The following is a 27,563-nucleotide window of genomic DNA, read 5'->3' on the forward strand; positions in this document are numbered from 1 at the left end:
GGAGTAGAGAAGAAACCCTCTTTGCCTGAGCAATCTGTGTCTTGTTGCATAAGGTGATGGCTCACACACCTTCAGGAGATGATGAGCACTGACTAGGGTGCTCTGCTGGTTGCTACCCTACATTTTACATCTTTGGTCCAATGATCTTCAAACATCTTCCTCCTCTCATATCTGTTGCTGCCTCTAGTCAGTCAGTTCCTTTTTCTTTATTTTTGCCTTCCCGCTTTAGTCCCTTTTCCTTTGAGAGGGCTTTAAGATTTTTCAGGAAAATTCGTACTTAGAAGAATTCAAGAGTTCCATAAGGACTATGGGAGAGGAGCACCCCCTACAGCCACTGCTTGAGGCCAGACAGGAGAGCCAGGGTGCTTTCTCTGGACTGTCCCAGCATCCACCTTCACTGTTCAGCATTTATGCTTGGCTTTATTATCTTTAACCCATGAATTCATCTAACCCTTTTAGAACCTGTGGATAGCTGTGATCTACAGCCCCTGGAAACATGTCCTCTTCCAGCATTTTAAATCAGTCTTCTGCTGATTTTACCAAGTAGCCCTAGTGCTTTTGTTACAGGATTGTGTGAAAACAGTTCTTACCCTCTGCCTTTCTGCTTTTGTAAAGCTCCATTGCACCAACACTTGAATTCTTCTCTCCCAGATGAAGCCCTGCCCTCCCTAGTTCCACAATAATTTGGTTTCCTTCATAGCATTTTATGTGGAACCTGGTCAGAAGCTGTTGGCAACCTGCCAGCCCCTGGCACCAAAGCTGCCTGTAGTGTTAGGTGACACATCTGGGCCAGCAGTTCCACTTCACACCTTCATTGCTTCAGACGCCATGGCTGAAGTCCATCCAGGACAATGGGGCTTATTGTCAACTAGCAAACCTGTTTGGAGCAATAAATCCTATATATTTACCTCAGTTCCAACTGCCTGCTCCAAGAAATGCAGGAGATGTGCTAATTTCCTCAATGTCTTCAGTAGCAGTAATCAATGACTGCAATAGCTGGCAAATCCTGAGCTGTATATACTAGTAGAATATTAGACCATGGTCTTAAAACCAGAAGGAAACCAATACTGCATTCCCTTTTTTAACTCTTTTAGCATCTTTTCTCACCAAGAACAACTGTAAAATACTAATTTCAAAGTTGCTAATTCTCGTTGTTGTCACAGCCACACTGTGCTGCTCTTCCTTAGCTCAGCAGATGGTATTTGCTTGGACCACGCCCCAGATCAGCAGAGGGAACAGCAGCTGCCATTACTGTGTCCAACCCCTCCCTCTTTCTTACAGGTGTCTCAGGTCGCATGCAGGAATGGAAGCACAGTATCCAACTGGATTTACACAGTGATCTCCGTCACTAAAATAGGTGAAGGTGAAATGCAGGCACCGAGTCTACCTAGAGATGTCTACGGAGGATCAAGAGCACAAGTCTTATGAGGAATAGCTGAGGGAGCTGGGGTTGTTTAGTCTGAAGAAGGTTCAAGAGGGAACTTTTTGCTCTTTACAACTACCTGAAAGGCGGCTGTCATCAGGCGGGGATCCGTCCCTTCACCGAACTAACTAATAAATACCCTCAAGTTGTGCCAGGGAAGGTTTAGATTGGCTATTAGGAAAAATTTCTTCATTGAAAGGGTTGTCAAGCACTGGAACAGGGTGCCCTGGAAAGTGGGCATATTTGAATGATGTGAAGACATGGCACTGGGGGACATGGTTTAGTGGCAGGCTTGGCAGTGCTGGGTTAACAGTTACACTTAAGGATCTTAAAGGTCTTTTCCAACCTAAATGATTCTATGAGTCTATGTTGACAGGTGAAGCAAAGCAAGAAATAAAGCCATGATCTCACTTTATCAGAAGAACCAATCAGAGAGCCTTTTGCATTTAGGTCAATGATTCTACCTAATCTATGATCAATTCACAGTGCTAAGGAACGCCTGTGATAACTGGCTTCTAGAGAACAGCTCCTCCTGGAAAACCACTGTAAAAGACTACACATTGCCCTAAACAGAGGGAAAAATGTTTGGAAGTAATGGCAACCTGCTATCAAAATTCTGCCTGTCAGAACTTGGGAGCTGGCAAATTGCCATGCACACTACTGAACAGTCACTCAGAAAGAGCTATTTATTCCATCCAAATAGTTCTAACTGTGGCATGTACCAGAAAGCACAAAACACTGATGTTAGCTGGTGCACTTAAAGAATGGGGTTGAAATGTAAAAAGAGATTCACGTTAAAAGACAAGGACAATTGAAGAAAAACCATTACAGTAAAAGCACTCCTTCAGGCCAGCGACCCTTCCTACACCAGTTACTGCAGGATCAGGTACCTGAAGGTCCCAACTGTCTGGTGACACCACCAGTAATTTTCAGTGACACACAGTGTAAATAATTTCAGAGAGAAATCAGCCAAAACATTCAGCAATCCAAGCACATCCCAGTAGGTTGCACAGAGACATAACTCATCTTTAAAAAGCAATAAAATTAGGCATCCCCAGACACTTTTGGTAAGACAGGCTTTGATATATTGAAATTGAAAGATTGCAGCTCATCTTAAAATAGAATTTAGAAGACTAAATAACTACATATAACCTTAAATACTTGAGGTGTCATAAGACAATAATTGACAGTCTTTACTTTTTTTTTTTTTAAAGTACTCTGTAACAGACTTTGGGACTTGGAATCAGGTAAATTTCATACAGTGGCATTTTTCAGGAGCAGCTCCTCAATTCAGCTTTAAAATTTGGCAGGGTGAGACACCAAAATACCTTGCTAGATTAGTAGTCTTTTATATTACATTTTTATTTTGCAAGAAAATAAATTATACAACTTAAAAAATAAAATTCAAAAATTAAGCAGTACATCAAAATAGTTCAGCTGGACTGCCATACAGAAACTACCACCATTCAAAATTGTACAGCATTATTATCTTGGTAGTGGCACACATTCAAAATTGTAAATACCATACGTAGATAGTTATTACAACTCAGGAACTCAAGTTCGCTCAACACTCCAGACTACATATAGTGTGTATGACAGGAAAGCTTTTGTGTATTGTTTATTTCACAAATATGACCTCAGAGAATTACAAAGATAGCATCCCAGTCATTTAGATGAAAATAGAAAACAGTTTGAGTTTAAGGTAGCAAATCTTTCTGTAAAACTATCAAATCTTTTTGCCAATTGTTTTTTTAAATTTGCACTTTACAGGACAATGGCATCCCAATGCAAATAAATGCAAGATGTGAACATCCAGAACATTTATATATTAAGTTTAAAAAGGTGAAAATGAGAAAGTCACATTGTCATTTGGAAACGTAATTGCATTACAGTCATAACAAATGAAAGATAAACGAGTGAAAAGAGAAGCTAGGGACACCAACTGTGGAAAGAGGAGAAATGGAAGACTTCAGAATTGAAACTGAGATTCTCATCAAGTTGTTGGGACAGAGAAAGACTTAACAGTATTTCTTAATTAAACCCATTAAGAGTGATTTTTCCTTCCCCCCCCTCTTCTATACCAGATTTCATTCCTTAGCTATTCACCGTGGCAGTGTGTGTGGCAACATGTTTTTCAGATGCAGCACCTCCTTAAGCTAGGTCTTTGGACATATATATTCATAGCTAAAAATTGCAGCCTTAAAAGTGCATTGTTGCCAGATATTGCAAGTGAAGAATAGTTTTGAATTCTACCCTCCCCAAAAGAACATTTTACCCCAGGTACCTCCCTGTGCCCCAAGTGATACTAGTTTTAAGTGCATATTGGTGAAAGTGACCTGATGAAGGATGCTAAATGTGATTCTGCATCTTTAACAGATTTGCTGGTGTGAGTCTCAGATTTAATAAAAAACCTGACATCCATTTCCAGAACATATTTAAAGAAAAATGACCATGTCATAGGCACATTACCATTTTATTTCTGCATCCCAGGTTTTGAGAAATATATAGGTAACAATTAGGTTGTATTATATTTATTAGTTGAGGGAACATGTAGCTCCTTAGCTTTTAGCAACCTGTTGCTTTCTGCATACACTCCAGACTTCTAAACAGCTGCATCTGAGATGCAGTCTCCTCTCTCAAATCTAAACCAATGGCTTCAAAATCAGCATTGTCCCCTTTGCAGCTCTTTCTGTGTGACAATTTCACACCTGTTCTTCTCTGGTTAAAGGGCTGGAATTGTTCATGTTGAAGAGTGTGCTCAGACTGTCATGTTTTCCCCAATTATCCCAAGTAAGCATTTATTTATTACTTCTAAGTTACAAAGACTGAAAGTCTTGCAGCAAAAAGGTTTTTATTAGAATTTTGTTTTCTAATGTTCAAATAATTTCATTGGTTAACTACACAGAGCACCCCTTGCTTTTGATTCTGAATTGCAACACCACAGGGGCAACATAAAAGATGCAATATTTTTAAACAGCATCTACTTTTGAGTATCAATAAAAGCACGTAATACAAGCTGTAAAATTTCAATCAATTGTAATTGGCCAGGCCTTGATTTCTGTCTGTCTCTTGGTCATGAAACCCTCACTACCAAAAATTTCTTACTCAAACAGATGTCCAAGTACACACTGTTCTCAGGCAGTCACACTGGCATTTACACTAGTAATAGAGCACGCAGCCTGTTTAAGGGTGCAAACAGCCATTCTTGGAGAGTTTGCTTTTAAACCACTCTTACTGCATACTTTACTGCAACCATGTGAAAGCAGAACTCCTCTCACTTACTGGAAAGCTTTCTTTTTGACTAAAGTTAATTGTATCCTTTTTGCCCTTTCATCATCAAAGAAGATGAGGCCTTTAGATGTTGTAGTTCAACTGGTTAATTAAAACCCAAATTTGCACACTTGTGATTTATAGAAGAAATCTTCATACAGAACTGAGTGAAGCACAACTTACCTTTTGTCCTAAGACAGGCACTCTGCTCCTGTGACTCATGGTATCAGTCCAGTACATGCTGGGACATTTCAGAATAGCAGAGAGGCAGGCAGTGCCAAACGACTATTTCAGATGATTGAGAATAGAAGAGGTAACATTAAAAAGTTTAAATTCCTGATCTGTATTTGGCACTCTCTCCACATACACTAGACAAGGTATTTTTCCTTAGCTTTTTACCATTTTCATTAGAATTATATTTCCTACCCTACCAGTTACAAAATAAAAAGCAGAGGGTTTGTTTTTCATATAAAGATGTGGACTAGTCCAATTGGATTAACCTTGCATGTATATAAAAGTTATCATTGAGGAAACAGTACAGGGGTCTTCAAGTGTTACTCTCTTTCTGGGGGAGCTGTGCATCAATTACTCTTTAATGCATCCAGATATATGTAGTCATACCTAAGTATTTGCAATACAAATATTAAATGTACAAGGAAATAGTATTTCTGTTCAGTATAGCAGACCCTCCTATGAAAACTGCTTTTAAAGTGAAGTATCATTCAAGAAACCTTTACTTTCTCAAAAAGGATTGTAGCAAATCATCCATCCAAATTAGGTAACAAATAACATATATCCACTTGTTTACAGGACCAACTTAAAATAATTATCTCTTGCTTAGCTAAAAATATCACCCATGACTTGGAATTACTTTTGTGTCACTTAATGTGTCAATTATTAAAATCCAGTTACTAGATTGAAGCACTGCTCTAGTCAACAGGTTTTAACTGTAACAAATACATATCAGTTGTGATGCATGTTTGTGTCTCTCAAATGTTATTACATAAAAAGGATCAAAGGTGGACAGTACATTACTCTGTTGATCCAAAACACAAAAGTGAAAGTGCTACTTCTAGTCCTAATTGCATTTAAAAAAACCCCAGAAAACCAAAACCAAACAAAACAAAAAAAAAAAAACAAACCCAAAACAAAACTAATAGCAGTTCCTCAGTGCATGAGTATTTGAATATTTTTTCCTTGTGCAAGTACTGGTCATCTAAAAACCCAAACCTGTATTCTTCCTGGTGGGTGTAAATCAAAACTACTTTAAAAAGTTCACAATGGGCTCTTCATGAATGCAAATTTCCCACAAAACAGCATGCTGTTAAAAGTGTGCAACATGAAGGGAATGCCATCATGCTAGCTGAATGAGATTGGCAAAATATAGTCCTCTGTAAAGGTAAGGCAGGGATTTTAATACGTAACGAAAGTCAAAACAAGTCCTTCTGCAGCACAAACTGTTGCAGCTGTCTGTCCAAGCACCCTTCCGTTTATGTTCTCAGCATCCTGCAGAGTCCTCAAATTATGCCATATATATGAAGGTGTTGATATCTGACTCATCTCTTCTGATATATTTGTGCTCTATAAGCCATTCAATTTGCTCTTTTATCATTTTCTTTTGTGGCAAGAACATGTTTTTCAGTATTTCTACCAGTTCAGTCTGAAGCTGGGCATTAGTAATTTTCTTCCTCATTTTCATTATTTGGATGATAGCCTCCTGGTGGGGCACAAGAAGAAAAAGAAAAAAATTTAAATGCCTGAGCAAAGTGACAAAATGAACACAGCATTAGTACGGGGATCCTAGTAAGGCAAGACAGCAAGGAAATCTATACTTTTCCTTAACAATCAGATAGATGCTGCATTTCTTAGCCTAAGTAGATATCAAACTGCTTTTACATGTAAGTTGATAAAGGAAAAGAATGAAGCACTGACAAGATGCCAGAGAGATAAGACAATTCCACTCAAAGGAGCAGTTAAATCCTTTACCTAGAGTGTGAATTACTCACTAAAATCAAATATTTATTCACTCTAAGACCCCATTTCCTAGGTGACTTGCGATATACCTTGTGAACACCTCATGAAATGCAAACTTAATGTCAAATTAGAACTCCTAAGGAGTTCTCATGTCATAAATACAACCAGGTATTAATCCTTCTGCTTCAAGTACAGTCAAGTCATATGTTATGTCAGGCAGTACAATTCACAATGTGCTTGGCCTGGAATCCTCTCTGCCTGATAGAATAAACCTGAAACTTGAAGGTAGAAAGAGATTTTTGAGATGCCATTGTAGGTAATGATCTCTGATACCAGAAAAAACTCAGTTTTTTTAGAACTGCCAGCTCAAAAGATTTGACATGAGTAGCTGAATGAAGGACATTCAACGACAAAGCAGGAAGTTGCAGTTTGTACAGTTGTAAGATGCATTTTTAAACCTTCCCTCTAAGGAAAAGGCTTCTTGAAGAGTTATACTGCCATTACTGCAGTGTGATCCCATCTCCGAGATTTCCCTCTGCATACAGACCAAATAGATCTCCAGATCAACAATACTGTGTGTTCATGCTGGTGGTCAATGTAAGCCAACTCTGCCAATCTGCTGCTGTCCCCCACCACAACACTGTTATGGCTTCAGCACTTGCTTAATATCTGCTTTGTCCTCTTTATAAAGATGATGACCTGATATTTCAGAACAGGAGGCTGATAACTACAAGTGCAAAATCAGGTTTTCACAAAGGATCTAAATCAAACAGCAAAAGCAATTTACAATGGGATTCAAAAGCACTCATTTCATACATCAACATCCAACTACAGACAGCACGTAATGATAATACAACTAATTGCAGTAATGACAACACAACAAAAGAAACAGGGTAATTTTATATTCCTCTGATGGTTTACTTGCCTGGGTTCGTAATATTCTTAGCTGGACTATTCCTTCATTTTCTTCTTCCCGCATTCTCTCTGTAGTAAGTTGCAATCGACCAATCAAATTTATCTTGCCCCTTTTCTGAACTTTAGCGTTTTTTCTGAAAAAGTTGTATTGCATGAAAGTAAGCAAAAAACCAAACCACTTTCAATTACGGAATTCCTGTTAAACTTAAATTACAGCTGCAAGGAGTACCTTTACATATCAGGTATTTACAGGCTATTACCATTGCAGCAGTGAGACAGCTGGCTGACAAATCAAAACTCAATGCCAACATCTCTGCACAACAAAACCTAAATAGTGCTAGTGAGCATTACAAATAAATCCATCAGCTGAAATTGCTAATGTCTGAAGTTGAGAAGTTACTAGTACTATTTTAAGAATATAATTTCAATTTAATTATATATATATATTTTATATATATATATAAGTAGGGTTGTTTGGAGGGATTTTTTACTACAAAGTTCAGTGAATTGGACTGGCTATTATTCCATCAAAAAGTCTAGCAGAAAAGAAGGACAAAACCCAGCTATTTTAACAAAGAAAGCTGGTGGCATTCTTCAGTGTTTACCCACAAGTTTTCTGTACAGCCTGTCTCTTCTGTCATGTCCTCTCATCATTTCTCAAACCTCAGGATCCTGAGGACAGGAATAAACATTATGGCCCTGGGCAAGAAACTAAGCCCTGGGGAGGCAGTTTCGTCACCTCTCTCTTTCTCCACACATCCAGATGTCAGCTGCTATTGAGTATGAGGCACAAAATCTGAGGTTACCAGCCAGGAGCCAGTTCCCATCATAATCATTGATAATAGAGGCAGGCAGAAACCCAAATAAAACATGCTGAATGTAGAATACACAATTTAGATATTCTCTCTTTACATTATCTTGCTCTCCTGAAGGATTTCAAAGCACCAGTAGAACACAGCAATTCTCACAGAAATGAAGAAGAGCACACCAGAAAATCCAGCTTTTGACAGCATAACATATTATTAAGCAGTTTCACTTCCAACTTATCACTCTGCTTTTGAAATTCTGTGTGTATAATAATCATTCAGCATTAGTGCTCTGATTACAGGCTGTTCTTTCATGAAAGTTCATGGGCATGTTGGTAACAGGAACATAGCAAAGCCTCCAGGTTTTGCACCTCATCCCTAGATGTTTAAGAAATTTAATTTCACAGAAATTACACGTTTGTCTTAAAGGGTTGCTGCGGGTCATCTAGTCCAACCACCTACTTGAAGCATGACTATTGCCAAAACTAAGTGAATAGGTCAGCAAAGCATGTGTCTACCTTAATTTTGAAAAATTTCAAGAACAAAGGTTACATTAAAGTGAATTCCTTCAATTATAAAATAGTACATTGTTATTTTACTTTTCAAACATCATCTTACATTAAACTGAACTCCTGGTTCACCGAGAAGAGGGTTCCTTCTGTAAAGTCTTTGGGTGAATTGACTTGAGGTTCATATAATAAAACCTGACGTTTCAGCTTTGGAAATGCTACAAGAGACTACAGAGAAAAGGGGAGGGGGGGAAAGAATGAAAATAAAACACCAGACTTTCTAAATAGAAACGATTATTTTCCAAGAACATAATTCACTGTTGTACAGACTGTAGTGAGGGAACCACGTAGCCTTGTTTGGAGCTGTCAGAGGGCAACATGAAGATACCAGTAAAACCAGAGAGGGCACACAGTTTACCAAATTGCCTCCTGAAATGTGTTAGCATAAGAAATACTACATGAAGTAGCAAAATACACAAACTCACAGCTACAGAAGCAGTGTTAAGTCTGATTTATGTGATTTCTCTCTTTATTAGTGAGCTAAATAATTAGACGTCTGATAAAGCAAACACTGAAGTTATTTTTAAGCAACATGTATTTATCAGGTGCCACTAATTTCCTAGAATTAGACCAGTCCCACTCCACAAACTAGTCACAACTCTTTGCTTTAGGCAGCATATGGTCAAAAAAATCTTGCTGTTCCCAAAAGATTGTTAGGTAATACTGGGCAGAGAGAACATGTTAATGTAAAGGTTGTGTGTGCTCAGCAGGAGTGCAAGGAGACAGCATTACATTACAACTGATTAATTAGAAAGGCGTTCATGTCTCAGTTTCAAAGTGTTACGTGACAGTGCTTTCAAAATACTAATCCAGTATTTCAGAGTAGAAAAATCAAGAAGTAATCTGTTTCAAGAGAAAGGGATATACCCATAAAGTCCTCCTAAGTTCTGCATCAGGGAGTTCAGTTGCCAGTTTAAGATTTTCAAAGCTGATCTTCTCTCTGGGTCTTTGGTTCCACGCAAACAGCACAGCTAGCTGAAATGTTGTTACCTCCAAGTCATACTGGCCAACCTCATTCTTAAATGTTATCTGTGAAGAGGATGAAAATTTTACTTATAAGCCTTCCTGGATCACAAGCTTTGTTACTATTATAGACACACAGAGTACAGGCATTGAGACTGATACACTGAAAACTATGTACTTACAATTCCATTGGACATGAGGTGGTGCCAATGGAGTTTTCTACCACTGTGATTCTTCTTATAGAATTCTTCAACTTCTGGGATGAGATCTTCTAGTTCCGTGGGCAGTGAGACAAACACTTTTTCAGAACTTCGAGACCAGGCACCAGCATTTAAAATTTTAATATTCACAGAGTCAGCTGTAAGATGATATTGGATTATATGAATGTCCAGGTATGACTCATAAATAAAACAAAATGGTTGGGTTTTTTCCTACTCTGCATACAATTGTGGAGGACTTTTCAGAAAGTTGCAGGGTGTCTACCTACTCACACATTAAGGTACTCTATGCACCACTGGCTTTCTGCCAACAACAGTGATTAAAATCTGGTTTTTTTGTTTGCTTCTGCAGAGCTCCTTAAGCCCTGTTGCAGCTTTATAGCTGATGCCTGTAAGCACTACTCAAAGGTTATCAGCAGTGGCAGGTCCAATACTAGATGTTCCTCAGCCTCTCTCTTCAGTGAAACTTAATCTCAGAATTGTGATTTAAGCTCTTCATAGTATGATCCAGCTCTCCTGCTGGCACATAAAGGGGAGCACAGCATGGTGCACTCACTTGGTTGTTGCTGATTCAAGCCCCTGCTTGCAATTTATCCACAAGAGTAGGGAGTCTGTATGTACAAGATTGCTCACATGAAACTCCACAACTCACAGAACAATACAGCTCCAGCTGTACCAACTGCAGGAGAAAGCAGGGTCTACAGATACCTCCAGTCTAGGGGTAACAATGCCACAAAGACTATATTCAATCTGCAGTTGGTGTAATTTTTAACTCCAGATTTAACTTAACTATTTTTCACTAAGAGTAATGAAAAACATCAAATAATTTGATAACAATACCTGGCAAAGCAAGTTTATTATTTTTGTGCATTTCTTTGAAGGCCTGGTTCAAGTCTTCAGACACTTTGATATCCTGGAACATTCTGGCCAGCTTGTTTACATAGTCTGCTGGCATTCCCACTTCCTATATAAACAAATAGAACACTAAACTATGACATAGACAACTAAGAACAAAAAGCTTTATTTTTAAAATATTAAGCTTGAAAAAATTAAAAGCATAAAAGTACACAGGGATCATCACTTTACAGTAGAAGTTAATCTGCAATACAATTGTGGTTTTTTGCAGGGATGATAGTTACTCCTTAAAGGCATATGATGATTCTTTTAAGAAATCCAAGTGCTGAAGAACATATGCATGCATTAAGGAATCAATGAATTCTGAGATTTTTAAAGGAATATTTAAGGCATGTAAATAATATTCTAATGTCCATATAATTTCAAATTACAATGCAACTCAAATTATTTACATACCTAAACAAGTACCCTGCATTTTGTTCATTTGCACATGGAATCTATGAAGCCTTCAGAAAAACATATGTGAAATATTTTTAAATCTATCACTACCACTATTAGCCCTTAGAAAAGAGCTAAACTGTTTTACTTTCAGAAAGTTTTGTGCTAAAAGGAAAAGTATAAGATGACCTAGTGGACCTGTAATTTAAGATAAACCTCCTCTGTGTAAGAAGGGTATTTAAAGTTCAAGAGTGGGAATATTAATTAACCCCAAGCATGAGGCACAACCAAAGAAAGATGTCACACTACTTACTCTGAGCCATTCCACCATATTCTCCTCAATTTCACTATCAGCTGATATATCCAATATCAGACGTCTTGTTAAGTGAGCTTTGTGATACCGCATGAAAACATCTTTATTCTGTACATATTTAAGTACCAGAAGCTGTAAAAAATTAGAGTTTAATGTATTTATTTGCATTGTCAATCAGACAAGTCTTCTAATGCTGATCTAATGGTACTGTAGACTATGAAGTAGAAAAAGGCTACTTGACATTGCCTTAAGAGTAACTGTGTTAATACTACCACAGGCATCAGCTATGAATCTTTCCTAATATCACACCTCCAGTTTCTTCATTTGTCAAACATGAAGAAATCCTCTTACATCAAAAAATACATTTATACTGGTATATAAAAGTCTCCTGTATTGTTTCTAAACAAACATTAGTTATTGTAATATATTACAGTTTTATATAGACATTCAGCATACCAGTTTTGTGCACTGACACAAGAGATGTCAGACACTGAATGATGTACAAGATTTAAACACACATACACACTCATACGCAATACATTAACATAATAAACTCTTTTCCCTACCATTACACCTTGTGTAACTGTTTTTGAAGATCAAGGCTTTGACCCAAATAAGGAAATAAGACAAACAAATTCATTTTTCAGAATAATTGAGAAGTAGAAGGCAAAAACATACCACTTCCTTAAGCTTTGCTTCAATTTCTTCAGAGGTTAGTTTTTTGCTTAGTGGTGTTTTTCTAAGCAACATGTCACAGTAATTAGCAAGAAGCTCAGGGCATTTGGATTCAGGCTGTGTTTTCAATCCAACACTAGAAAAAAGAAGAACAACACATCTTCAAACCATACAGAATCCTGCCATTCTGGAGAAGTCACACACAAGACAGACCACTCCTTCCTGATCCCCTTGGTTAAGTCATATACTCACTAAACTAATGAAAAATGAGGGTTAACACCCTTTTCTTCTTGAAAGAATACTACCAAACATTTGCAGAGAACTTCTACAGCTTGATCATTTTAAGTGCTTATATTTTAGAACTCTAACAATGAAGGATAAATGTGAAACTACAGTTTGAAACAAATAAATACTATGTGGCAAGAAGTATTCCAGTGAAGAAATAACAAATGCTGCAGTGAAGTGTTTCACTTATCTTGTCAGTGTGCTGTAATGAAGTCTCAAGAACAGCCTCCTGCACCACACTTCAAAGACTGCAAAACTCAACACATCTACCACACAGTTACAGGATAAAATTATTTAATGAGAGATATAAAGGGTGGAACTAACAACTTGGAGATTAAAAGCAGACAAAAGTTAAAGCAGAAGATGCTACAGTAGATGGACTGTGGTTCTTCAAAATTAATGCAAGCACAAGGTCATATTCTGAACCTGTGTCCATACTGGAGAATAAAACCAAGTGCCAAGAACCAATCCCTTTCCTTAGAGTCAGACAGCACCAACTTGACTGCTACTCTCCAGGGCCCAGAACGAGCTCAGGAATCCATTCTCTCACCCTCTCATCAATTAGTATAGACAGAGCTAACACTTTCAGGCAACTTGTCTTTTTTTAATTCATGAAGAAGCTTGCAGGCTAGTGTCTTCTGCCCCCCTAAAGGCCATTTGAAGTACAAGCAGATCACTAGTCTTTTCATTATTACAAGACAGAACCCTTATTTAATCCATGCATTCCAAGGTATTTCTGAACAGGAGTCTTCAAGATCCTGACAACAAAGAAAAGTAGTAATGGGAAAGGGAAGCTGGCATTCCAGCTACCTAAGCTTTGTTTCCATGGTAGATCAGACTACTAACTACATATAAGCAATCCCAACAACCTAAAATATACGAATTCCTAATCAAGTGGCACATCACACAGGAAATGTTAAAAATCTATTAACTGAGTGCTGCCTTCTCTTGGCTGAGTTAGCAGAGCAGCCACTGTAAGCATGCTCCTTCTTGAGTCATGCAGGTCTGCCTAATCTACTGCAAGGTGTTTAAACTAACCTCGTTAATCCTGCACTGAAACAAAAATGTAACAGCCAGACAGGTCACACTCACAGCTGGCACAAGAGGAGGTGGAAAACACCTTGTGGATGGTTACACCTTATCAGCCATAGTTGTTCCCATAAAGATGACCGACACATTTTTCCTCAGGACATTGGCTGAAGTTGCAGCAGAGTTCTACAGCTCAGGTTTTCAGAACTAATAATCCAGGAAGGTATTAACTTCAGCTAACAAACCAACTCATTACTATAAAAGAATGTATCCCCAATTATTACAAATAAATTTGAGTTTAAACAGAACTGCTATTCACTGATCCACTTCCATGTGAAGAGAGCCTTACCTGAGGTCAATGAACAAACTGAAATTCCATAATGCAAATAACACTAAGCCCTTCCACACAGTGTTACTTTTTTAAGGGATGTTTTAAAAACTGTGATTCACATAAAGTTTATATGGCTTACCCCTTTTGCTTCAATGGCAATTCAAGTTTAAATATTGTAGCATCATTCACAACTGCTTTGTATGCCTGAAAAATAATTACAGATTGTTGGTGCTTCACTCAATTCCTTTCTGATATGAATTGCATAGACTACTGTAACATGAAATTAATTTGATTTTTTTAATTAGCCCAAAGGTTGCAGATTTTATATTCTACTTGAGAATTCAAATTCTGTGACTCAGTTTTCCCTTTAGCTTTACATTTTCCTCTTTTCCATTAACATACTACTTTTCTTTAAAAAACAACTTAGGAAGGGATTACATGAGCAGGTTGCACGTCTGAAGTCATGAGACAAATATGTAGTAAATTCTAAACAGAAATTACTGCTGAATCAGACATTAAGGTTCTCAACACAAATACCATCTTCTAATGTGCTCTACAACATCACAAAGCTGAACATATGCCAATTTATGCAGGACTACAACAGAAATTGAATGCTAATCAGTTGGTAGTAAGTTTTGTCAATATTTTAGTCTGCATATTTACTAGATTAAGAGCAGCACCTAAATTTAACAGTGAATGGGTCCAAGGATTTCGGAGACATCATAATATGAATTACAACAATTCTTATACTGAACACAAAAGGTCAAAAGAAGTGCATACCTTATCTCTTGCAGTAAGAAATCTTGGATCATCTTGAAAAGCTTCTTTAACCAACTTACTAAACCGATTAAATAGCGTGAGCAATTGCTCTACATACTTCTCAGAATCCTAAAGAGGCAAAAAATCAAATAAAACCCCAGGGCTCCACAGAATTCAGTGTGAACTTACATGTAATTCCCCAATCTGTAAAAATGTTGCATCCTCAAAAGCCTCCAAACTATGAATGTGCATTTTATCATTATTCTCTGTACTGAAGAACTCTACAGAATGTAAGCCCATACACAGACTTTCAGGATAGTATTTGAAAGAAATATATACATATATACACACACACACATACACATATATCCAAGAACATACATAACTTTCAAGTATCCAACAATAACTTTTAAAATAAAAAGAAGTTTTCAAGGACCAACAAAAGATACATCCTAATTGCTGCAGACACTCAGGCCTCCTAAATCCTGATGATAAAAAGTTGAAAAAGAATAGTGGGGAAAAAAATCCTTATACTTTACACACTCAGCAACCACTCATAGATTGAAAGCAAATTTCAAATATTATCAGAAAGTTAGAATTCTGGAAAAATTGTTTAGAACTTTTTAATTTAGAAGCTAACACAATCCTATCATAAAAGCATGCTATGCACTTAATTTAAAACCTTTTCTTTACTGCAAATTCAATTCAAATTATAAAAATAGAACTGAAAATGTTAGGAATATAAAGGTACCCTAAAGACATTTAAAACTTCGTTTTAAATCAAAATTTGTTTAAACATAAAATCTCCAGGAACTATTTCCATTCACAAGTTTGTCCCATGAATAGGGAGTAACTTCAGCAAAGTTGTTTTTTCACTGTTTTATTAAAAACCAATACACTTACAGTAGTAATAGTTTCAGCAGCTGCTACCATGTCTGCTAGTCCAGCACTAACAATATGTTCTTCCAAATCCTTCAGCATAGGCTCTATGCCATTAGGAACCTTATCCATCAGTGAAAACATTAAATGCAACTCTGAAAGATACAAATACTGATGAAGCCAGCAGTCCAAGACCAAAAAACCCCAAATATACTGTATTTCTGCTAGGGATATCTCAAGTGGAACACCAAATACGTAAAGCACTGATAATACAATTCATCCCTTAAAAAGAAAGATGTTTCGAGTAATCTTCTAATTCTTGTTCTACAAGGAGATTTATTGTGGGGAGTGACAGTGTGTGTGTGGATGTCCTAAGGTCTGAAGTAATTAATGAATGCACCCTTAAGGACCAAAGAGCTACCTGTAGAATGTAAAATACCTTGTAGCCAGTAGAATCTTTCCACGTATGTTAAGTGAACTGCTGACCAATAGTGTGCTGGCATGTTATATACAGGAGTAGACAAAAGTGAAGCTGTAACTAAAAAAGTCTTTCGTCTTCGGTGTAGCCTTCTGATCACACTGCAGCCTGAGTTGTCTCTGCCTCCTCTGACTGCCTCAAATCTAATCTACCCTTATCCCAAAAATTTGTCTGAAGGCAAAGCAAAGTGTTTACTGCAATGTGATACTTGCTTATGCATACACTACCACAAGCTCGTATAAAACCCCATAAAAGAAGTGGCAACTTGAATTAAATGCAGGTTCTGCCTGCCATAAAATCCTTGGCAAAAATGGCTCTCTCTCAGCTGGAAGCTTACAGGAGTTTAGGCAGAAATCGTAAGTATCCAAGACATTTTAAAATTTTACATTAAAGCTAAACAGAGCTGTCTCTGTATATCTTTCAATATCACCTATAATGATTTTTTTTTATCAAAAGCATGCAAAATTCTGAAGTAACCAAAACTAAGGCAAACAGTGAACTCTTTTTCCCAAAGAGTTTATTAAGTTTTTCTGAAAGTTACCAGTTCAAAAATGTCACGAAGTGATGTGATTTATTCATCTACTTTTTGTGAAGATATTTCAAGACTGCTAAAAAAACTGTACTGAAACATCAATAATCATCTTAACAAAGCTCTCCACAAAGAACATCGGGATTAAGGTCACCAGATTGTTGCAGAGAGACCAGAGATCTGAACTCAACACAGCAAAGGACTCTGCTTAATGAAGTAGAACAAATCAATCATGGAACTGTGATCCTTCTTTTGATAGAAAAAAAATTTATAGATTCTCTTAGTTTCCCAATGTTATATCTACTGCAAAATGGGAAAAGCCTCCTCAGCAATACTTCTGTCAGCAACAAACATCAGGATCCTGTCACTACTGAGGATGAAGTATGATACCAACTTCTGCATCTCAGCAGGTGCTGCAGGAGCAAATAGAAAAGCAAGGCCCATAAAAGGAAAAAAAATCCTTTTAGGACATAACAATGCAAATTAAAGAATGGAAACTTCAAACAACCTTCAATAAGAACCTAGAATGGTATTAGAGACAACTCACAATGGGTTGAACAACAAGATTTCAGGAACTAGAAAAAGAAAATTGACTCAGAGGCATTCTCAGCGCAATTTAGATGTACTGTAAGTGATGGCAGGAATGTTTTACATAGAGGAAGTCCAAAAAAGCTCACCCAACTTTTACTGGATCTTTTAAGCTGTATTTTAAAAAGCGTAAGAGGGAGGAAGAGATGACAGAAAAAAAGAGAAATAAAATTATACATTAAAGGGTTCTACATCTGTTCCTGTAAACTAGTGATGGCATGAATAATTCAAGAAAAAAATTCTCCTGAGAACTGGTGGCAAAGGAAGACTCCATCCCTAAAACTGCAGGAACCCCAAAACCCTCCAAATTCTTCAAAGACAAAATTCAAAGTAACAAAATCAAAAGGAGGATTTCACTGGAAATTTCTCTCAGAACATATTATGACACTGAACAGTAAAGAAATCTCTATTGGGGATTAGTTGTTGGGGCACACTTAGTCTGTTTACATTTTTTATTCATAAAAGCCAAGTATTTCTTGGTACTTCAAGAATAAAATTTAGGCCTCCCATCCCCATTATTATAAGCAAATAAAAATACACTAAATCAATCATCAAGTCTTTGCAAGCTATGACATATTTGACAGCTTTTAGTTGGAAAACATTATTCCTTCCTTTGCACAGCATGTAAATATTAAGTACTTAATATAACAAGAGTATTTTGCAGTAGTGCCCTGCTCAGCCAAAAAATCCCATCAAAAGAATCCTTTTTTTGTCAGTGTTGTTTAATAAAGAAAACATCACTAAATTCTTTGGGGAAAATAATATCAGAAAGTCACATGCATAAGCAAGTACAGCAGAGGGCATTATCAGATGTATATATTACTATGTATAGCTCCAGTCTTTAATTACATTTTAGTCATCTGCACCTGTGTCCTTCATTATAACATTTCACAGAGTTCTGCCATGCTAAGTGGAGGTACTTTGCAACCAAGCACTGACACAGGGCAGACACAGCCACAGGAGAGGACTGTGGGAATATTTCAACAGGTTCCTTCAGAAAGATGCTTTGGATGCCATAGATGAACCTTCTGAAGCTCTACATTTACATAAGCCTCCTGTACTCTCCCAAAGGCTGTAACATACACTCGTAAGAAGTTTTGTGGCTTTCTACATTTAGCTCTGGACTACTGCCAGAAATCATGCAGCTAGATGAACAGATCACTATAACATAGTTTTGAGGTCAAATACTTTCTGAAATGCTAGCTTTGTGTTTTTGACAATATTCTAAGTCATAAAACAGTTTTCACATTTCCATAGAAATGAAAATTTCATAAAACATTAGAAATATTCCCTGGCTGTAGGATACCAAAACTTCAAAGGAAAATTAACCTGTGATTTCAGCTATTTTTTTTCTTAATTTCCCTACCTGAATTATGACACTTTAATGACAGATCTAGTTTGTTTTATCATACAGAACCAACACAAGATTTCTGAATCACACTAGCCTCTCAATTTCTGGCAGCAGAATTAAAAAATAAACTTCTGAGAACTTTAAAAAGGCATGCAGAGCTAACTTTCCATACTCACACTGAAATATTGGCTATAAAACCACGTGAACAGCTTGCAGACATTTTGTTCATTTGACGTACTGGTCTGGCACAAATAATCAGAATAAGAAAAATTTCTCCCTGTCTTTCAGAAAAAGAGCCTTGTAAAGACATGCTTCACTTTTTTTCCAAGTGTAAATGGGGAGCAGGCTCGAAATAAAGGGCGAGTGTTTATATCTGAAGTATTCAAATAGAAGGTAAAGACAAATGTAGCATTTACAAGAGTTGGTCAATATGATGAAAGTAAGTGTAGGAAAAAATTAAGAAAACAGAACACAAAATATTCTTTTTTTGTCAAGTAAGATGAGAGCTATTCACTCATTCAAATTAAGTTAATGTATATACAAATTTCAGAAATGATAGAAAAAAGTACAAACCAATGACGGCAGTTTTTTGTGGGACAAAATTGTTTATGTGCAGTAATATTTTTCTGTGAAACACTATCGCCAACTATTAAAAACTGTAACGTGATATATCTACACATGAATCTATTTTTATGAAGTTAATGCTGGGTTCAACCTGCACTGTTCTTGAAGCTTCACTTACTTTCTGTTTCATTTCGTTTGATCATGCCTTGGCATTCGGCTAAAATAGTCTCTTTAAAGGATGTCACCAGGGCATTGACGCAGCACTCCATCAGCTGAAATACATTAAACACAGAATTAGCTCATGCACCCATCTGAACACCCAAGTCTGACATGCCTCAAATTTGCCATGACACAAAATAGAGCCTGTTCTCAACAACCAGCTCTATAAAACAATTAATTCATTCACTGATTCATAAAAAGGATGTGCAGTTTGAATAGAATCAATACAGGAGCCTTCCTTCAAAATGTTTAGGTTAGTAAATTTGGTAAAACTCTCCTTCAAACCATTAATGAGCTTAGTATTTCTGTTGACTCTTTTCTCTCAAGGGAGCCACTACTTTTGGAACACCAACTACCCTACTTCATTTCCAAGTATACATCCAAGTGCTAAGAATAGTTTTCATTCCAGCATACCCTATTTGGACCAGGCTGTACGGCTTGAGCAAGGCACTAGATCTAGAACAGAAACTGCTAGTACATGTCAGAACCATCTCTCTTTTGTCAGCCCCTTCATACAGGTTACAATTTATAGCTGTGCAAAATGAATGATTCACAGCTTAAAAAAAGATGTAAAGCACACTTTGATCCACTGGGGAAAAAAAATCAGATTTAAAAGGTATTTATTTAAAGTAACCTGTTTCCTGAACTAATCTCAATGCAGACAATTATGAACTATTTATTGCAGTTAAATCTTCCTCCCGAATCTGAACTGTGTGAAATATTGCCCAAGAGGAAAGAAGGGGAAGGAAAAAAAGAAAAACATCCTTTATATTAAATGGCCATACTTCAGCCTAAGAGGAAATCTATTACAGTCTTAATGAAATTTCTATTGCTCCTTTTGTTTACAATGAACAATAACTCTTTCAGGTATTCTAAATAAGCCCTGAGAAACCCTTTGCCAATCAGATTGGCCAGCTTATTTTCAAACAGGGAAAAAATCCCACCATACCTGACTCAAAATAAAAGAACAAGAACCAATGTGAATAAAAACCTGCCCTTCAGTTTGAACTTTTGATCTACATGTACTATTAAAACTCCTGTAGAAATTGTAGATTGCAAAGTAATACATATTTTTGCTAAAAACATAATGTATGATTAAAAACTATAAAACAAACAGTTTCAATTTACTGCTGCCAAATACTACTGTAACAGAAAAACAAAATCTGCAATGTAATAATACTACATAAATATGAAATACATAGTTTCTACATGTTATACTCACTGCTTCTACAGAGTTACATTCACGTCTTGTTTCTAAATATCGTAGTGCTCTTTTCTCTTCTTCTTTTAGTTTAGCATCTGCCTGTGCAAAAGTAGAACAGCAATCATTTTAAGCACTAATACTTTCAGATCAGAATTACAACAGAATTTTTACTTACATATTTCATATAATTCTGTACACCGTTTTGTTGTAAATAAGAAGGAGCTTGTGTTCTATAAAATCTCTCTGTTGAATCCAAATATGCCTTTTCAAAGTTATCCCGATATATCTGAAGTTTATCTTCAGGATTAGAACAAAGATTAACTGCAAAGAGAAAGTCCAAACTTACTCTCAAGTCTTGGAAACTTACGTGGCTAATAATAAGAAAATCTCAATGAGAGAGTGAGTCCTGTATCAGAAGGTTGCACTGAACAACTTGAAATACCTGACAAATCCACTCTGATCACAAAAAGTTAACAAATTTGTCCAGTTTTTTGCTCTGAAAAACATTCAGATTAACTACAGGGAACTGGAAAAAGAAGCATACTCAGCTCCAGTACTTCAGACATTCAAACATGGTAACCATAAATACACATACAAATGGAAAACTGTAAGGAGGGAAAAAAACCACTCAGCATAATGTCTAATGAAGTGAAAATTCTCCATCTGACTGAATAAAAAGCTTCTCTTAGACACTCTTATTAGAATCACAATGTCTTTTTTTCCCCTGTTTTACAAGAATGGAGACAGTGAGCTTACTGCAGTGCTTTGCACTATTTGGAAAAATTTCCACTTTCCTCTCAACTTTTACAGAGAAATAGTCACTAAATAGAAAATGCTTTAAAAAAATTTAGAATTGGTCATCTATAAAGGCATCCAAGCGAGTATTACCCACAAGTTTAATTCAAGAGGCTGCAAAGCAGCAGACAATGGTGAAATATCATAGAGGTTTCAGATACACAGATCTGTTCTGCAATGAATAAAATCTTAAATGCAGCTGCTTAGCATTTCTTCTTCAAACTGTCTGAAGAATCAGAAACAGCACGTAAAGGAGTACAGACAAAGGTGTATCTGCAACTCTAAAAGGTCCAAAAGTTTTCTCTTTGAAAACCTGGATTTTGCAGGAACTGATTCACAGGTAAATCACTTAGAAGTTAAGAATATACACAGAATTTGTTTGGTATCATGTATTAACATGAACAACAAAAAGAACAGAACAAAATGCTGAGATAATACCTTTAACTCTACCACAACTCCCAAATTCATATGAAGAAAATTCATATGAAGAAAATTAATGTAGTAAAATGAGGAGGCAACAGATTGGGCTGTGCAAGACATACCATACGATTCTCGAACTCCAATAACGAGCTGAGAGTCGAAAGCTTCTCCCAGTCTTTCCGCATGAACCAGCTTCATTGCACTGTCTTGAAGTCTATTTTTTATATTTGAAAATATGGATTCATTCCACGTATCCAGCATGAGCTGTGTATCAGGAGAAAGGAAAAAAAAATCCTGTCAGAAAGGTACATGCAGACCTAAGTTTGTGCAAAAGAAATGCAAGACATCAGAAACAGAAATCAAGCAATTTATAATGTAATTTTCCCGTCACACAGCAGTTCAGCTATGCTAGAACTTCATCTTGCTCTGAACTTGTTACAGAACTAATACTCAGCTTACATTCCAAGCCTGCTTTATGTAAATGAACAGCTAGGGGAAATCATATTTAATGCATGTATTATTCTATAATTCTGCATTGTTTCTACAGTTCTTGGTAAACAGTCAAGTAACTTTTCAAGCAATGCAACAGGTCAGGAATTGCAATATCAGGGGGTACTTTGGAGCCACACATCCATTTTGCAGGTGCAGTCTTAAACGAAACTCAACCAACACCACAATTACGTAAAGAAAAAGATTGATAGTTTTGGATTGCATTTATCTAACAAGAAAGTTTAGTATGCAAGCGTAATGCATGTGTGATTTATAAAAAGCCCTCCAAATCTCATCTAAACACCACAAAGTTTTAAAATCAGTTATACAGGCTCCTATCAAAATCTGCATCACTCAGTGGGCCCCTTTATATTCCATTGTAAGATATATTTATTTTGCTGATTGCTACTGATGCTGCTGCAAATGCATTGCATAACACCTGACCACCATACTTGTGCCCACCTAAGCCCTATTAGCTCCTGAAACATGCTACGTGTTTGCTAAAAATAATAATTCACTTTAAAGTTATTTTGCTTCAAGTTATTTTTTTCCTCTCAGACACTCAGTCTGGATCATTCTATATGCCACTGAATACCTCATGCAATTATGCCAAAGCTTCCAAAATAATGTTATTTTTTTCTATCCAACACAGGCCATTTCATTGCTTTAGAAGACAGCTCAAACTTAGACCATCTACAGACTTGACAGTAACTGATATGAATGTAATTTAAGCACAGTAATTGTCAGTCTACACTGGCAGTGGAAAGCAGGGTGGAATCATAAAATTTACCAATTCAAACTTTATGTCATGACTGTGAAAAAGCTTACTAAAAATGAACTTAGAATGACTTGACACCATTGTATGGCAAAGGTAATAGTAAGGATTAGAAAATCTTATTCCATTCCTGCTTTGTAAATTCTAGATTCTAACACAGCAAGCACCTAATAAAAGTCAGATCTCCTTTCAAGGGAGTTAAGTTTACCATACTTTACTCTTAACTTCTCCATAACTCAATTTCCACTCAATTTCCATTTCTGAGACTGAAGTCATACATGTTGGAAGGGAATGTTTACAACATTGCAACATTCTTAGAAGCAAAGCTTTATTTAATTACACTTCCTCCATTACATTTTTATTACTTTAACTCTATTGATATAAACATTATATTGCACTGTGCAATTACAGAACCGGTTTACAAGAGCAGAAGTGAGTAAAAAATGGAGAAGGAAATGGTGAAATAATGTCAAGCAGCCTGGCAGGTACATTGACTGCTCTGTCACAGTCAGACTGCTTCTAGACATTATGGATAGGGACGTTTCATACAGATATTTGAAGGAAAACACCTGTATCATTTTGGGTGACTATATGAAGAACTTCTCAAGCATGGGAAAAGTTTCCATGAGGCACTTTTTTGAAAACTACAGAGAATGATGCCAGAAACAGAAAGTGACCTTCAGCAGTGAACATGAAATAATGAGATAGGCTGGAGACTCTGGGCTTTAATGTCCGAATGATGAGCTGGTCTTCACTGGACTGCATATGAGAGACAAGACACCTCCATCAGCTTCAGCCCTGACCAAAACCTGAATTGTTAGAAATCAGTTCTTTCTCCTGGATTCTCTTGCTTACTTTTGTCTGCTTGACCTCGTTTTTCCTTTAATTTCTTAGTTCTCTTGTCTTCTGCATAAAGCAGAATTAAGAGTTCAAGTTTTCCACATCTTGGTGAACCTAGTAAGATCACACACTTTCTCCAACAAACTATGCAAACTAAAAAGGTAACCTGAGGTGGTGATTCCTCTCTTTGCTGCTGTTCTCTCTTCCTTTTCTTCCAGAGGTATAGGGACAAGATGTCAAAATAGAAAGAAAAAAACCTTGCTCAAAGTAAGGCATTCAAACTATTTTGGTCTTCCCATCCTGGAGATAGGGGAACAGTTAAAATGATCTTCAGTCCCGTATTAAAGACTACTAAAGAAATTTTATTTCCCTACAGATACTTTCTGCAATGAAAAGTAATAATGAATGATGTTACACTAAACTGCTTAACATTTTACAACTGATATCTTTTGTTTTCTTAAAATAAATGACTAAAGCAATTTCCAGGACCACTATTGATGGGACTCAGAACACTGACTACTCCACACTCAAACTCCTAGACTTTCTTTACATGTTTGATAGGAAACTGTAGAAAGATCATATCCACAAGATTCTACATGTCCAATCTTTTCACTGATATGTCTGACAGTTTTGAGAAAAGAGGGGAAATTGAGATATCAATATCCATATTTAACTTAAGATGACAGTATTTAATTGGTCACTTATAAAATGCAGAGATATGTTCCAATTAAGATTTTGTCCTAGGGATATAAACTAGGAGCAGAAAAACTACTTACTTATGTATACAGATACACTTGCTACTCACAAATACAGAAAAAGTAGGTGAATTTACAACTACTTGTCATTCCAGAATTCAAGTCATAATTAAACAAAACCCAAACAAAAAAGCCCCTACCAAAAAACCCTCCAAAACCCAAACAAACCCAAAGCCCCAAAAAGAAATGCTTTAATCACATGAACAAAACTGTTAACAGACAAAGCGAAACTGGAGAAACAAAGTGAAACTATCATGGAGAGGGGAAAAAAAAGTTGCAGTGTTGTTCTGGCCCTCCCACCAAAGCAAAGTGATACATCATGTTACATGAGTGGTGTGGTTTCGTTTTCAGCTACAGAATCCCCCCGTACTGTTCCTGTGGGCAAACAGAGTGTACCACAGCCCTTCACACCGATCACTTACCTTCCGAACAATACTGTCCTCTACGTTAGACTTCTTGTTGCTGCCCTGCTTGCCCATTAAAGTAATCTCTAATTGGCAAAATGGCTTGGGCAGAATATCACACTGTGTGAAGAACTTGCGCCACTCCACTATATAGGCTTTCAGCAAAGCTGTATCGTCCTGGTGACTCAGCACTCTCTGCAGGGAGGGCAGAGAAGAGGAGGTAATTTATAACCAAATTTATGCACAAAATATGGGCTGACTTTGCTTATACTGAAAATATCTCCCCATGTAAAACTCAGATATACAGATATACCAGAATAAAAAAGTCATTTAGTTTATGGAAGTGGTTATTAACCCATGGCATATGGGTCAATTCTAAAGGGTAAAGAAATATAGCAACAAGCAAGTAGTCAGCAAGCTAGAATTTTCCAAATTAACTTTTTTTTTCTCCTTTTAAGCCATCTGCAAGCCAAAAATATGAAAACCTTTGGCATTACTGGTATAACCATATGCAAAAAAAAACCCCCAACAAACCATAAAGCTGTAAGGACTATGTTATATTCCATGTAGTGAAAAGTTTCGATTCAATGGCATCTACTGACCTTTCCTTAGACTCAGACAGCTAGTGAACATGTATATTTTAATAAAGCCTGGAAACTACAGCTACACTGTACAATGGCTACCAAAATGCTTAAAAACTGCCTGTCAAATAACAGCCAACACAGACCATATCAAAGGCCTCACTTCAGCATAGCATTTATGCATGTAAGCAAGTAAGCTGTGGAACTTCTTTTTTTACGTTTGGTTGTACAAATCCCTCTATAAAAAACTGTTTTCCTGAAGCAAAGCCTTAGTGGTGTAAATCACTTCACTAAAGGAAGGTTTTACAGACTTCCATTTTTAACTTTACAAACCTTTGCCATGTGATTTTTTTTGTTTTTTTAAATTCCAACAACAATCCCCTCTTTTAAAACCATTATTACAGATGACATCTTTTGGTATGTTTACAAACACAAGAATTTCCTTTGAAGCTACTGACGAACTCAGTTGTCTGGAGAGAAGCCCATAAAGCTGGACAGCCCAAGCTCGCTGTCGATTGCACAGATATTTGTGGTACGCCATACATGTGGCTCATTTTAAAGCCATCCATGAATGTGTCAGCACAGCACCAAAGCTATAGAAATTACTGTTTTTTCTCAGTGATTTCTTATGGAAAATTCTGCCTTAAGGAGTTTTCAAGTGGAAGAAGATTCCATAAGCACTGTCGGATAAACAAAGATATCACTGACCACCCCAGCTTCGAGCACTGTAAGAAAACAATGCACCAAGGCAAATGCTCAAGGCTAAGTCTTCTTTTTGTCAATAGAAGTTTGCAGGGTAATTATGACCTTCAGAACATCATGAAATTTCAAACAAAAAAGCAAGGCATTTAGATCCAATGAAAGTCAGAACTATATGGTTATTTTTCTAACAATATGAATAGAAGTTATGAAACGTTAAGAACTTACTGCTTGTGCCTGTTTAATAAAATCAAGGATGTCTTCCTTCAGAGCCTGATGGATTTTTGCTGGACCTTTATCATCCCACAAGCAAACTGCATGTACATCTCTAGAAAACAATTTATCCACCTTTTAGTAACAGCTACTCAAATTTTAATGCTGTAATGTATGAGGCTTAAACCATCGTAAGAAATTTAAACACTTTTTATCTATCATTATCAAACAACACACAGGTTCCAGTGACATGTGCAAGAAGACAAGTCTGGGGAAGAGAGTGAGGCTTTAAGAAAAGTCCTGGGAGCATGTAACTGCTACCTGCCTAGGAGAAGGCTATGGTCAAGAAGGAGATATCAAAGACAATTCTGTTTTCGGTACTATTCAATAATCCTTATTGAATGAAGGACAATTTTCAAACTTTTCCTTTGACAAAGATAGAAATCACTTGCCAGCAGCAGCATTACCACTCAACCCATGCTATTCTAAAATACTTTCATTACCATGCAACCTTCACTGACAGTTTCACAGCCTGAACACTAAAACATCCTTGTGCTACAAAGGAAACAGACCTTTCTCATGAGAAATTTGAACTGTGAGGGATCACATAATTTAAAAGATGATGGAATTAGTTTAGTAAGATGACTTAACATTTCATGGCAGTGGTAGCATTTTAAAGTGGAACCTTACTGCAGAAAAGCTACCAAACAACACTGCAAAGCAAAATTCTATTACTGAGTTTGAATCAACATTCAAACAAATTTTTCCCTACCTGACAAGCAAAATTTTTCCTACCAACAGCCCAGCAAGTGTAACTTAATTCCTACTCTTTCCATAATGAAGACTAAATTAAGCAAGTTCCATTCCTAACCATACATCACATACAATGTGGCCTAGCAAGCCTTTTTTTGACTTATTACCATCCGCTGGTTCCTCTGCCTTTCATTAATAAGGCCA

The 27,563-nt window shown here is 36.7% G+C and overlaps 1 protein-coding gene across 1 annotated transcript in view; it reads right to left on the reverse strand.

The window, feature by feature from the left end:
- Nucleotides 1–2,764: 2,764 nt before the first annotated feature.
- The window catches only part of CUL5 (cullin 5), a 33,049-nt gene continuing 8,250 nt past the window's right edge, over nucleotides 2,765–27,563 (reverse strand). Inside the window, exons 3-19 of the mRNA XM_071554779.1 lie at nucleotides 26,622–26,721; nucleotides 25,132–25,308; nucleotides 21,973–22,114; nucleotides 20,811–20,956; nucleotides 20,654–20,734; nucleotides 19,391–19,484; nucleotides 15,727–15,857; nucleotides 14,845–14,952; nucleotides 14,204–14,268; nucleotides 12,423–12,555; nucleotides 11,745–11,876; nucleotides 10,979–11,102; nucleotides 10,103–10,278; nucleotides 9,825–9,986; nucleotides 9,007–9,125; nucleotides 7,593–7,716; nucleotides 2,765–6,410 (exon numbers count right to left, since the gene is read on the reverse strand). Of these exons, the coding sequence (XP_071410880.1) occupies nucleotides 6,216–6,410; nucleotides 7,593–7,716; nucleotides 9,007–9,125; nucleotides 9,825–9,986; nucleotides 10,103–10,278; nucleotides 10,979–11,102; nucleotides 11,745–11,876; nucleotides 12,423–12,555; nucleotides 14,204–14,268; nucleotides 14,845–14,952; nucleotides 15,727–15,857; nucleotides 19,391–19,484; nucleotides 20,654–20,734; nucleotides 20,811–20,956; nucleotides 21,973–22,114; nucleotides 25,132–25,308; nucleotides 26,622–26,721 (2,209 nt within the window). The 3' untranslated portion in view covers nucleotides 2,765–6,215. The remainder of the gene's footprint in view (nucleotides 6,411–7,592; nucleotides 7,717–9,006; nucleotides 9,126–9,824; nucleotides 9,987–10,102; nucleotides 10,279–10,978; nucleotides 11,103–11,744; nucleotides 11,877–12,422; nucleotides 12,556–14,203; nucleotides 14,269–14,844; nucleotides 14,953–15,726; nucleotides 15,858–19,390; nucleotides 19,485–20,653; nucleotides 20,735–20,810; nucleotides 20,957–21,972; nucleotides 22,115–25,131; nucleotides 25,309–26,621; nucleotides 26,722–27,563) is intronic.

The sequence above is a fragment of the Pithys albifrons genome, chromosome 1 (assembly GCF_047495875.1).
Source record: "Pithys albifrons albifrons isolate INPA30051 chromosome 1, PitAlb_v1, whole genome shotgun sequence".
In the NCBI taxonomy this organism is placed as follows: Eukaryota; Metazoa; Chordata; class Aves; order Passeriformes; family Thamnophilidae; genus Pithys; species Pithys albifrons.